The sequence below is a fragment of the Odocoileus virginianus genome, chromosome 2 (genome assembly GCF_023699985.2).
Source record: "Odocoileus virginianus isolate 20LAN1187 ecotype Illinois chromosome 2, Ovbor_1.2, whole genome shotgun sequence".
Classification (NCBI taxonomy): Eukaryota; Metazoa; Chordata; class Mammalia; order Artiodactyla; family Cervidae; genus Odocoileus; species Odocoileus virginianus.
The window spans coordinates 63,820,844-63,833,595 of NC_069675.1; the positions used below are offsets into that span (position 1 = coordinate 63,820,844).

The 12,752-nt window shown below is 42.4% G+C and overlaps 1 protein-coding gene across 1 annotated transcript; it reads right to left on the reverse strand.

Moving 5' to 3' along the window:
* Nucleotides 1–3,317: 3,317 nt before the first annotated feature.
* BMP10 (bone morphogenetic protein 10) lies at nt 3,318–12,114 on the reverse strand. The gene is made up of 2 exons (XM_020878595.2): nt 11,671–12,114; nt 3,318–5,989 (listed from the first exon to the last, which is right to left on the reverse strand). The coding sequence occupies exons 1-2, from the start codon at nt 12,002–12,004 to the stop codon at nt 5,049–5,051; spliced, it is 1,275 nt and encodes a 424-aa protein (XP_020734254.2). The 5' UTR covers nt 12,005–12,114; the 3' UTR covers nt 3,318–5,048.
* Between the last annotated feature and the right edge of the window lie 638 nt (nt 12,115–12,752).

Here is a 12,752-nt window from a genome sequence, read left to right on the forward strand (position 1 = left end):
GCCTCATTCCACACTCAAAAAAGAAATATTTCTCAATTATTGCCAGGAGCCAACATCATTGTCTATGTATGTCTCTGGAATTCTTGGGATTCACAGAAAGTTGTATAAAATGAGAGAAACAACTACTCACTCTCTGGGGAGACCAGTTAGAAGCCAAAACCAACTCGTTTCCTCTGGCCGTGCTCTACAAATGTAGTAGGAAGCTTTATTCCATCTGAATAGACTGTGAAACAGATATGCAAAAGAAGGGGGTGGGTTGGGAAGGGAAGGCAGAAAAGATTTCATCTCGAGGAAAAACAAGCTGCAAATAATTATTGTCAAAATAATTTTTCCGTTTTATTTAACAAGATGATCCTGAATGTACACATGTGGCTTATGAACACAGTGTCAAATATCTATTTCCATCTTCACTTTACTCTAATAGTTACTAAGTACATTTAGACATGGTTTGACAAGAGAACACGAACATGCTTCAGCTGGTTCGGTGTGACTGCGGTATCAGCCGATTTCCCGTGTTTGTGGGGGCGTGTTAGTGGGCACGAGCAGTCCACATCCCCAGGGCACTCAGGCCAGACTCTCACAAAGCAAGTGCTCATGTGCAATGGAAACATGTGGATCACCACAAACGGGCATTCCTTGATGGGGTTGTTCATTTTGGATACATTTCCACACCCAGAAACACCCTTTTTATGTTGCTGTTATACAACATTATCTACTTTCCTTCACTCTAATGTGTGAAATCAAATGTCTTTGTTGGAGGCAAGAAAACGCAGAGTCACAGAAGCACTGGTTTTTTTAACCAGATCTGAAAAGGGCTAAGTACCACCACTGGTGACTCTGTGAAAAGATCCACAGTCTTTAAAAACGGCAAGGTCCCTTCAGTGTTACAAATTGCAAATGATTTTGCTAAAACACTGCTGGATTTTATAGTCTGTTGATGAGTGCAGTAAGCAGTCATACGTAAAATTCCTTTCTATGAAAGTATCTTTTACTTCGACAATGTAAATTCCAAAGAATACCACAAAATGTACTAAGAGTTCTGGGGAAAGTATTTACCACTCTTTCAGACCAAAAAATTACATGCAGGAAAGAAGTTATTCACTTTGAGACTGATTCCTTGGAGAAATCACTAAATTAATATATATATTATATATATCTTTTTCATTTATAGCATAATGGGTCCAATTACAAACAGATTTTTCCAACTAGGTATCTGAATTGGTGGGTCATTGAAGGCAATGGATAAGATCAGAGGGGAAGCACCCAGTTTTGGGGGATGAAAGACCCCCATTACATTCTGTCTCCATTCACTGAGCAGCAATCCTAGTCCCTCACATCCTGACATTTGCCTCTCACAGTAAAATGATAGTGTCAGCTCATTAGAGTGACATTTACTGATGAAATGTTTTCTGAAAACACGGGCACTTCAGTTAAAACTGTCCTATTTACAAATCAGTAAACATGCCAAGGAGCTCGCAGCATGCCTACAAGGTACAAATATACAAAGTTATGGCAAAGTTATGAAAAGACTTCCTAAAGTAACAGGAAATTTTGGTGCAAAAAGAGAGAGATGAAAATACAGGCCATACATTGTAAAGGAGCCATATTTAGGGGAAGGTACTGTTCGAAAAAGCACAGAAGACTCTTTTATCCAAGAGAGAATCACAAACATAAAAATAAAATATTTGGTATTCTACACTATATTACAAAAATAAATATATCCATCAATAAATAGTAGGAAGCCTGGAAACTTTTACATGAATATTTGGGTTGTTGGCTGCCAAAGTCCCTCTACTATCTTTCTCCTCAAAAGTCATTTAGGTTTATCAACTTCTATGATGATAATTCTGCCATAAACGTATAAAAAAAGACTGGTGTGGGACATAGCAAAGGTCTATGACCAGAAAAGACAGTAGTGAGTTGTGCTTTCCTACGGGTCTGACAACTTCCTGGCTTTGTATCAATGCAGTGATGTAGAGAGGTTGCAAACATGAATCAGGAGGTCTAAGGGGAGATGGCAGGACTCCTCTACCTATGGTCAGTGTCTCTTCATTTTTTGATGAGAAGAAAGAAAAAAAAAATACATTTGAATGAGCAATAAATGGTTTTCTGCACTCTCTTTCTGTAGGGTAGAAGAAAATCTTAGAAACACATGTTTACATCCGGACTGCAGTAAAAAGAGAAACAGCTGGCATATGCAGCCTGATTGCCTACAGCCTAGATTTTCACATCTCTTTAATGGAAGAGTGATTATGAGGGCTCATGACAAACTTCTCCAGGAATCCGGAAGAGCCAGCGGAGGGGATGAGAAAAGCAGAGCCTGGCACCTCACACCATCCATGTTCTATTATCTGTGCGCTAACAGCAGAGGGTACCAGAGCTGGCACGCATGACTCCTGAGAACCTGCTGTTAGGTTTATGGGAATTTTGTGAGCCAATTGACAACACACTGGTGTCTTGAAATAGGCCATAGTGGTGGTGGTGGGGGGGTTGTTTTTATACCATCAAAACCATCAAATCAGAGCTATTCCCTCCCACCACTCCCATCCTTACCACTGCTGATTATAAAATATTCACCAGCATATGACTCCTATGTATTTTACATATAAAGAAAATCTTGGTTAGTTTTTATCTAACTATAACAATCCTGTTCAACCAAGGTTTTACCATATGTCTATTACAGTGTCCTTTAGAAGTACTATAGAGTATATGAGTAAATGGTGTGTACCATGAATGTAAAGGATGGACCCCTTCTCACAGAGGGTACTAAGCTTGGCTATATAAAGCCAGTTACACACACACACACACACACAAGCACACCATTTTAGGTAGGAGGCATTCCATCACTGAATAATTCTGAGTTGCCTAGCTGTCTCAAATTGTCAGTCACCATATACCCACTGATGGCCAAAACTCCATTCTTCCAGGGCCAATGAATTCTCCAGGACTCATCCTCTGGACACCAGCAGACAATGGATGTGCAGAGCTGAGGTCCAGATTCGGCAAGATGTCCTTCAAAATAGCTTCCCTTGCCTCTATTTTCTAGTGCAAGATGAGATTATGAACCCAGAGTTTTGTCAAAGGAAGGCTGATGGCTTCCCAGCGTTGTTTTTTTTTTTTTTAAAGTGCAAAACTTCTTAAAGAAGTATTCAGTTGGATGAGGGTGGGGGAACCACATTTCCAGTTCTAGCTTGGACCATCCCTGTCGTCTGCCTGAAGGAGTCGGAACAATTCTGTTATGGTTCGGCCTGCACAGCACCTGCCGTCCTGCATGAGGGGCACTGGGACCAAAGTCAGTCTCAAGTATCCTTCCAACTACTGGGCAGACCTCCCAGACCACTCCCATCAGAGACACCTTCCCAGTCCCTCCATCCTGGCAAAATGGAAAGACTGCAGAGGGAGAAGGAAGGGAAGGCACAGGGTTTCTACCATAGCTGATTTCCAAATTCCAGCTTGGCTTCCGAGTCATTTGGTTGTGTGTCTGTTTATTAACTCCTCTGTTTAAGTGTATTCATTTTGACTCTGGTTCTCTTTTTCTTACACTTTGGTATTCTTCATGAACAAAAATCTTATATATTAGCAACTCAACTAAGTAAAATATCAGGGGGAAATCCAGACATAAAGCACTAACTCCTTCTATCCTAAGAGCAAATGCTTTTCAGGTGTCCTCTTCCAGTTCATAGCAGGGGCAGTGAAGGCCAGCGAAGACAGGGGACACAGGAATGAAACAAGGACACGGTGCTGGGGCAGAAAGAGAGACAGGAGTGAAAAGGTGGGAAAAGCAAGAGCAGAAGTTCCAGAGGCAAAGGAGAAGATGTGAAGAGAAGAGTAAGAAGTGAAGAGTCCAACAAACAGATCCCTTCTGATATTTCCTTCTCTTGGTCTCTTAGTCTTTGATAATTTTATTTTGTCCAAATTATTTAACTATCCAATTAGACCTGCTTATACAGTTACAAGGCTTCCCTGGTGGCTCAAGAGGGTAAAGTGTCTGCCTGCAATGCGGGAGACTCAGGTTCGATCCCTGGGTTGGGAAGATCCCCTGGAGAAGGAAATGGCAACCCACTCCAGTACTCTTGCCTGGAGAACCCCACAGACGGAGGAGCCTGGTAGGCTACAGTCCACGGGGTCGCAAAGAGACGGACATGACTGAGCGGCTTCACTTTCACTTTCACACAGTTGCAAACAGTCCTGGGAGATCTCTCTTCTTTGCCCCTCCTCCCCTAGGAGACTCTCCCAACTCCCGCACCCTCTGCAGCCGTAAAGGCCAACACGCAAGGCCTTGAATTTTCTATCACGTCAGGAACAGACGAAGTCCCCTGCTTTCCTGGCAAGTCACCACCTTCAAAAGCACACTAGTCTCCCATGGGCTCCTTCCTTGCTATTGTCCCTTAAGGCCACTGCCCCTTGAAGCCCTTTGGCTTCTGTATCAAACATCCCCTCCCCTCAAATGTTGCAGCCTCTTTACCAGGCCTTGCTGCTCTGAGTAATGATGGAAATTCAACTCGCCAAAGCTGCATCTAGATTTCCAAGAGTATTGAAGAGATGTAATAGCTCCTAGGATGGTTAAATTCCTGGTGCAAATTATCTTGATGTAAATCTTACTCATTGAAGAGGTCACTGAGACTTTCCCACTGGCTTTTAATATATACACATTTGATGGTGCATGTGAGTAGAATCTGCCTCTATAGACCCAAAAGGGTTGATAAGCTTATCTATGTACACATATACATACACAAATATCTACCTCCCTCGACACTGTATTTCTGCTTAGCGGTGTTCCTTTCGAATCAACATAGAAGGCAAGTAGTGTGGGCTTGCCCCTTGCTGTTAGAGATGGCATTGCCAGGACATGGTAAGTCCAAAGAAAAATAGATTGGAAGGGACTCGACTGTAGAGTAAAACATGGATTTCCTACAACAAACTGACCTGTCAAATTCCCTAAGGCAGCAAGCCTCTATGATCTGTACACCCTTATTAAATAATCTCATTAAATAGAAACACAAAATATACACATTTACAGTTATTAAATAAGCCACAGTATTCCTCTCCTATCTACAGCCACATTCAGAGACAGCCATGCCCTCATATTTAAACTTGTAGGTGACGACGCCCTTATCTAAATAGAGGATGGAGATGGGCTCGAGCTTGGTGGGCACACAGCAGGCTTTGGAAGCCTTCTGGGAATTCTTGAGGTGGACCAAGGCCTGGATAATCGCATGCTTTGTGGGGGTGAGATGCTCTGCCAGGGGGTAGTTGCAAACACCGCGACATTCATAGGCTTCATATCCAGGCGGAGCGATGATCCAAGAGTCCCAGCCAATCTCCTTGAAGTCGATGTAGAGCGGGGTCCTCTTGCAGTAGTTTCCTTTTGCATTCCTTCTGATGCGAGCGGTGGAGTCATAGATGATATTCGACCTCATCTGCAGCAAAGCCTCTTCCCCAGGTCCATTGGAATAACCGTCCAAATCCAGATTGTCCATCTCTGGGAATTGCTCGTGGGCGATCATTTCATCCAGTTCCTCTTTCCGCTCCTTCTCACTGCTTTGGTCATCGGAAAACACGACAAGCAAAGGATCGTGCTTATTCCGGGCACTAGTGTCTATTTCCAGGTGTCCCCTGCCAAGTGTGTCCTCCGTTTCGTGTTTGCTCTCAATGTGGACCTCCAGCTGGTGGATGGATAAGCCTGACTTTTGCCAATGCCTGATGGCGTCAGTGACATCAAAAGTCTCCCACTCACTGTTGGTTCCGTAGATCTCCCCTGACACCAAGACCAGCATGCTTCTTTCCCCTTCATGGTCCTCTTTGCTCTCAAGTACTTCAAAAATGGTGATTTTCCGGTCCACTCCTTCATATATCAGGCGGTCTCTTTGCACTAGGGTGTACAACCTGAGCTCAGCCATGATGATGTCTTCATGGTGAGGGATGGATACATTGAAGAGGAGAGGGTATTTTCGGAGTCCGTTAAAACTGGCTGGTTGGGAAAACAGATCTGGAAAAAACAAAAAAGAAATCAGATTTGCAGCATGTAGCAGAGAAAAACAGATGCCTATTTATGCAATAAGCACTCCTGTCCATTCTCTCCACACAGAGAGAATGAAGGAAAATCAGTGAAAACAAACACAGTGTTGGCATTCTCTAAGAGAAAGTACTGAAGGTCAAGCATTGAATGCTAGACCACCTTAAGCTGCCAAGACTAAAATGGAAACTGACCGCTTAATGAATGAGAGAAGATACACCCAGCCTGGTTCCCATAGCTTATCAGTCACAAAATTACAAAACTGGGAGGGTCCTTGGAGATTGTGCAGGCAAAACTTTCCTAACCAATGAGGAGTTATCAAATGAACTGTATGGTGGTTGTTTTTTGCTTGAAACTTTTCAGAGATGAGGTTGTCATGGCCTTTCATATTTGTACTTATGGATGGAGTCCTTCACATAGTCAGGGCCTTCCATGCCACCTGTTTGTTTTTTAAACTTGGCTGCGGGCATATGCGGAGAAGGCACTGCCTGGAAAATCCCATGGATGGAGGAGCCTGGTAGGCTGCAGTCCATGAGGTCGCTAAGAGTCGGATACAACTGAGGGACTTCACTTTCACTTTTCACTTTCATGCATTGGAGAAGGAAATGGCAACCCACTCCAACGTTCTTGCCTGGAGAATCCCAGGGACGGGGGAGCCTGGTGGGCTTCCGTCTATGGGGTCGCACAGAGTCGGACACGACTGAAGCGACTTAGCAGCAGCAGCAGCAGCAGCAGCAGGCATATGGGATCTTAATTCCCTGACCAGGGACTGAACCCCCACTTCCTGCATTGGAGGGCAGATTCTTAACCCCTGGACCACAAGCACCACCTGTTTTTGGAAATAAAGTTAACCCTGATAGATAGGTGGTAAAGAATCTGCCTGCAATGCAGGAGACCCTGGTTCGATTCCTGGGTTGGGAAGATCCTCTGGAGAAGGGATAGGCTACCCACTCTATTATTCTTGGGCTTCCCCTGTAGCTTAGCTGGTAAAGAATCCACCTGCAGTGCAGGAGACCTGGGTTTGATTCCTGGATTGGGAAGATTCCCTGGAGAAGGAAAAGGCTACCCACTCCAGTATTCTGGCCTGGAGAATTCCATGGACTGTATAGTCCATGGGGTCACGAAGAGTCGGACACAATTGAGACTTTCACTATACTATGCTACTCATTTCTGCATTATGTTTGTGGCTACTGTTGCACTACAATGGCAGAGTTAAATAGTCTTAACAGAGATAATATGGCCCACAAAACTTAAAATATTTCCTTATCTGGCCCTTTACAGGAAAAAAAAAATTGCTGACCCCTGCTCTAGATACCAAAGCCTAACAAGTTCAACGAGATAGCCATAACACTAAGGGAAGTCACAGCAGTTGAATCTGGAGTGTGTGGTCCTTTGTACGAAGGGATGGGGGAAAATGAACCTTGAGGATGAATTGGTTGCCTCAATCTTCACTTGATTTTGTGCATATAGGAAGCATTCAGAATGTTTATGAAATAAAACTTTAAAGGTCCCTTAGTTTTAGAAGCACACTTCCAGATATTATCATGTTGATTCCCTATATGAGAATTTTATAGGTGTCCAAATCTTGTACACTTGTGTGTTAGTCGCTCAGTCATGTCCTGCTCTTTGCGACCCCATGGACTATAGCCCGCCAGGCTCCTCTGTCCATGGGATTTTCCAAGCAAGAATACTAGAGTGGGTTGCCATTTCCTTCTCCAGGGAATCTTCCCGATCCAGGAATCAAACCCAGGTCTCCCGCGTTGCAGACAGACACTTTACCATCTGAGCCATCAGGGGAGTACTTTGCCCCAGGTAGTACCTGTCTATGAGGAATCCCTAAAGGCATCTGTCATCAATCAAAGTGTTCCATGATGCCAAAGATGCTAAGGATAACCATCTGAGGGGGTCTCCATCATCTTTGGCAGCCTTTTCCCAATTGTATATTCAGCTCATCATTTCTGTTAGGTCCCTATGCCAGATTGTACTTTTTAATATTTAACTTGATTTCATTGTTTTCATACTAACTTTTAGACTTGTCCTAAGCAGCTCTATTCTTGAAATGAGAGCTTTGAGGTGATAGTTGTGTGGGTATTTTTTAATCCACATTAACAAAAATATCTAATGATTTCGCATGATTTAGAGCTTCCTCTGGGCACCACCCAAAATCTTCTCATACACCACCAGTGAGAACTACAGGTGAATGGAATGCATTTAGACTCTCTAGCATGGCTCTCAAAACTAGACTGTAATTAGGTCTTAATCTGTTGACCCAGTCATAGCTCCCATTCTTTGCCAGCCGCATGGAATATTGCAATTTATCAATTAATCTTTGAAAGATTAAACAAATCTTTTAAACAGTCTCTTATTTAAAGTAGATGCATGTCTTCACTACTTGCCCAAACATTTCTTTGTTTTACTGTCTATTGCACCTTAGATATGTTCTTCTGACCCTTGAAAAGTTCTACTCCCTCTTCTCCACCTAGCTAGCTGTGACCCCTCCCTATGGGACCCTCCCTTCCTCACCTCCCTATCTGGAAGTCCACTCCCTTCTAGGTAACTTGAGTACTTACTCTGTATATCTCTCCTTTGACCTTGCGATTCGTGTCCTTGTTTTTCAGTTGTCTTTATAAGTGGATCCTCCCGACTATTAATAGATTCACATCCTACTGTCAGGTACCACAATTTACATTCCCTTCTGTGCCCCTAATCTACCATGATGGAGGTAGCACTTTAAAAATATTGATGAGTTGATGATTCTGGGCATCAAACCAAATTGATTATGGGCATGATTTGTGTCCTTAATATATCAAGCAATTTGGTAGTTGTACACGTCCTCCCACCCCCACTATAGGAATGGAAGAAGCTTCACTCCCCTTGGACAGGAAACATGAGAAAACCAAAAATAGGGAAATAGACTAGTGTTCTATCCATTTAAAAAATGCACACAATAAAAGCTCACTGTTGTGGGAGGAAGTGTTTACAGTGAAGCACAAAGGAAATTTCACTGATGATGCATATGATCACACTATCTGAATGGTGATGATGGTCCTGATGGATGTTTACGTAAGTCAAAACCTCTTAAATTATACACTTTAAATATATGAAGTTTATTGTATGTCATTATGCTTCAATAGAGCTGATATAAAAAAATAAGTCCACGGTGCTTGTGCAAGTATAGTAATAGTGGTGTTATATTTCAGGCAAGGGAGCTAAGGTTTGTTGAGCAAATTCCATGTGCCGGGTGCTTTGCAAACTGTTTTATCTAGCTCTTAGAATGACTCTGTAATGCTCGTATTGCTCCTCTGTTCATCTGATTCTGGAAGAAATCAAGCCTCAATGCAGAGAACTGACTTCTCCAAGATGAGGTCAAAGCAGTGGTAGGAAATAAAGTCATGTTTTTCCACCTTGGAAGGGGCTCTTGTTTTTCCCTGATCAGTTAGATGTAGAGGAGATTTTATTTTGTTTTGTTGGTCTTTGCCTCCTAGGGAGTGGCACTGAGCAAACGGCAGAGAATCAAAGAAAGACAAGAAGAGCCAACAGAGTGAGCGCAGTGAGGGATTCATGACCTTGGGCTGTGCATTTCACCTGGGGACTGACAGAGGTGCAGGCAGCAGGGGTGTTCACCGAGAGGTTTGCTCCCACCCTCGCTGGTCTTCAGTAACAAGAAGTTCCGAAAACTTCATTTCCTGACCTAGATCATCCAAATCCTCCACAAAAGTGAGAACTAAAAAAAACTTTTTTCCCCAGGGGTGCAAACACTTTCCCACCCACATTCTGAGCCAGCTGCCCAGGGATCAGTAATCAGAAACATTAGGAAGGCTTCTTAGGGAAGGAGGTTGTTTATTTTCAATTCAGACTGACCCAAAATGAAACTGTAGTTTCAACTTGTCATTGTCATTATGTTACTAAATGTTATGAAGTCACATTTCCAATGTTACTAAATATTTGAAACTGGCAGTCACCTACATTTTAAACCAAATAGTTTCTCCAGGACTGAGCAATACTTATTCAATACTTCCTCCAATGCCTAGAATTTAAGGAACTCATTAGCAACAACTGACATTCAAAACTTCATATCAGTTGTGTACTTTCTTACTCATGACCTCTTTGTGAAATTGCTCAATGTGTTATACGTATGTATGCGTGTCTGCTAAGTCACTTCAGTTGACTTCTGCTAAGTCACTTCAGTCGGACTCTTTCAAACCCTGCGGATTGTAGCTTACCAGCTCCTCTGTCCATGGGGTTCTCCAGGCAAGACTACTGGAGTGGATTGCCATGCCCTCTTCTAGGAGATCTTCCTGACACAGGGATTGAACCCATGTCTCTTAAGTCTCCTGCACTGGCAGAAGGGTTCTTTACCACTAGCGCCATTTGGGAAGCCTGCTATGTAGGTATATTATTCTCAATTTACAGATGAGGGAAAAAATGGGATTCAGAGAAATTAAACTAAATATCCACATCTATTAAGTCAACCCTGTCTCAGAAATCCAAATTCTGAGCTACTACCTTTTTTGCTACTACCTGTTTGCTTTCAAGAACATTTGGCCAACATATACCTAAACTGTCTTTTGTACCTGACTAATGACTATAAAAGAATAATTGGTAAATATGAGAGAATTAGTTTTTTTGGACCCACAGCTTTTACCATAGATTCTAGAAAAAAAAATTTTTTTGGATTACTTGCACCATATTAAACAAAGGATTAACTTTTTAGGTCATTACATTTAGTACTGAATAAAGATCTAGAGGGAGAAAACACACTTTTCCCATGACATTTAAAGTTTGTGTGTTGTTCTTCATAAAGACACAGAATAAACTGAATCATTAATTGGGCATGCACACTTTCTGGAAATTATAAACAGTGCTTCAAGGATATACATGCATGCATGCTCAGTCAGTTCAGTCGTGTCCGACTCTTTGCAACACTATGGATTGCAGCCTGCCAGGCTCCTCTGTCCATGGGATCCTCCAGATAAGAACACTGGAGTGGGTTGCTGTGCCTTCTTCCTGGGCATCTTCCCCATGCAGGGACTGAACCCACATCACCTGCATTACAGGCAGATTCTTTACCACTGAGCCCTCAGGGATATACACGTCACATCAAGCAAAACAAAAACTTAGGAAGAGCCTCTAAAATGTAAGTTTCCATCCTGTTTGAATATTTTTTACCTCAAGTCACAAAATGAAAACTCAGTCAAAGTTTGAGTGAAACACAAATCATAACTCTGTATTTTGTCTTTTTTTTTCAACCTTTTCATTTGAAATAGAAATTCACAAACCTGGAGTCAATTAAAAGCCAAATGGAACTAAGGCCTATCTGGAAAATGACAAAGGTGTAGCGGTAGACCAACATCAATATTTTTTATTATCTGCTGTCAAAATTGAAATTTTTCAAAGCATCAATTATGATAGTGAAGTGATAAACACTTTATGGCACTGGATTAAAAAGCTATTCTTTAATACCTTTTAGTACTATCTGGAAAATGACCATAAAAATAGTATAGACCAAAATGTGCATTGCTTTGGAATATCTGTGTATACATACCCCTATATAGATGTCTTCACTCTTATCTGTATTATTTCCACGCATTGTAAATTTACCCACCACTTCTGAAAACTCAAAGCCAAATTTTATCGGTAAAATCTCCACTTACCTTCATTCTTGAAACTCCTGATGATGTTGGCGGACGGCATGGAGGTGCGATCTGTCGCGAATTTGTTGTAGAGCTCCAGCATGTACTCTGGTGGGTCAACCTTGGCAGAGTCCTGCATGGGGATGTCAGACAGGTTCAATGTCTTGAGAAACTCATTCTTCATGCTCTGTAGCAGTGTGTTGAAGTCTACACCATCTTGCTCTGAGAAGACATCATCGAAGAGGGGCATGTCTTCTTCCAGGGGCGACTGCTCCAGACTCATGATAGGGTTGCCAGAAACCGAGTGAACCAGCAGGCAGGAGAGAGTGCACAGCTGCAGGACCACGGAACCCATGACTCTGCTCCAGCCCCCAGGCCAACCCAGGAAGGTTTAGCGCTCCTGGGGCTCTAAGTGGCAGTTTTATCTCGCGGAGCATAAATGTCTCGTGTCACTGGAGACAAGTTTGGAAACTTCCCCTCTCTCCCCCTCCTCCTTACCACTCTTCCTCTCCCCCCCACCAAAAAATCAGGTTGCAGTAATTGGATAACAAATCCCCCATAGGGGCCTAGCCTTTCTTATCTCCCTAGTGTAAACTGCGCACCAGATTTTGTTTCTATCTTGCAATCCTTTTTTCTTTTAATGAGCATTTTGTAAACATTTCCACATTCTGACACTGGCTAAGAGATAGGACAATTTTCTCCTCGCAAAGGCTCTGCTTCTCCTTTTAATTCACTTCCTTTTGGCAGGAATGCCTGAATTCTGCTTTTACATGGTTTGGTTTCACACATGCATAAAATAGACATTAAGAATCTACAGGATACACATCAATGGTGATACGTATTAATACAAGTGATGGAGTTTCATCCTCACATAAGCTTTTCTGAAGAAAGACAAAATAGCCAACATTTCCAAGTTAAGTTAATACATATGAATGATCTTACATAAATCGTTGGAAGCTGACATTATTAGAAATGGGAAAGTATAAACTTCACGGGCAATAGCCTTTTTCGTACAGATTTGATCTGGCTAAAATGGCTTTGGGAAAATAAGGCAAGTGCTTCATTATGACAGCAACTAAAATTTATTAGGTGCTTTCCTATGA

Bases quoted from the DNA above. Each gene is read 5' to 3' on its own strand.
- BMP10 (XM_020878595.2), bottom strand. From the start codon at position 12,004: ATGGGTTCCGTGGTCCTGCAGCTGTGCACTCTCTCCTGCCTGCTGGTT. The intron at 5,990-11,670 runs GTAAGTGGAGAT...TGTTTTTTCCAG, and splicing joins CAGGAGTTTCAAGAATGAAG to ATCTGTTTTCCCAACCAGCC.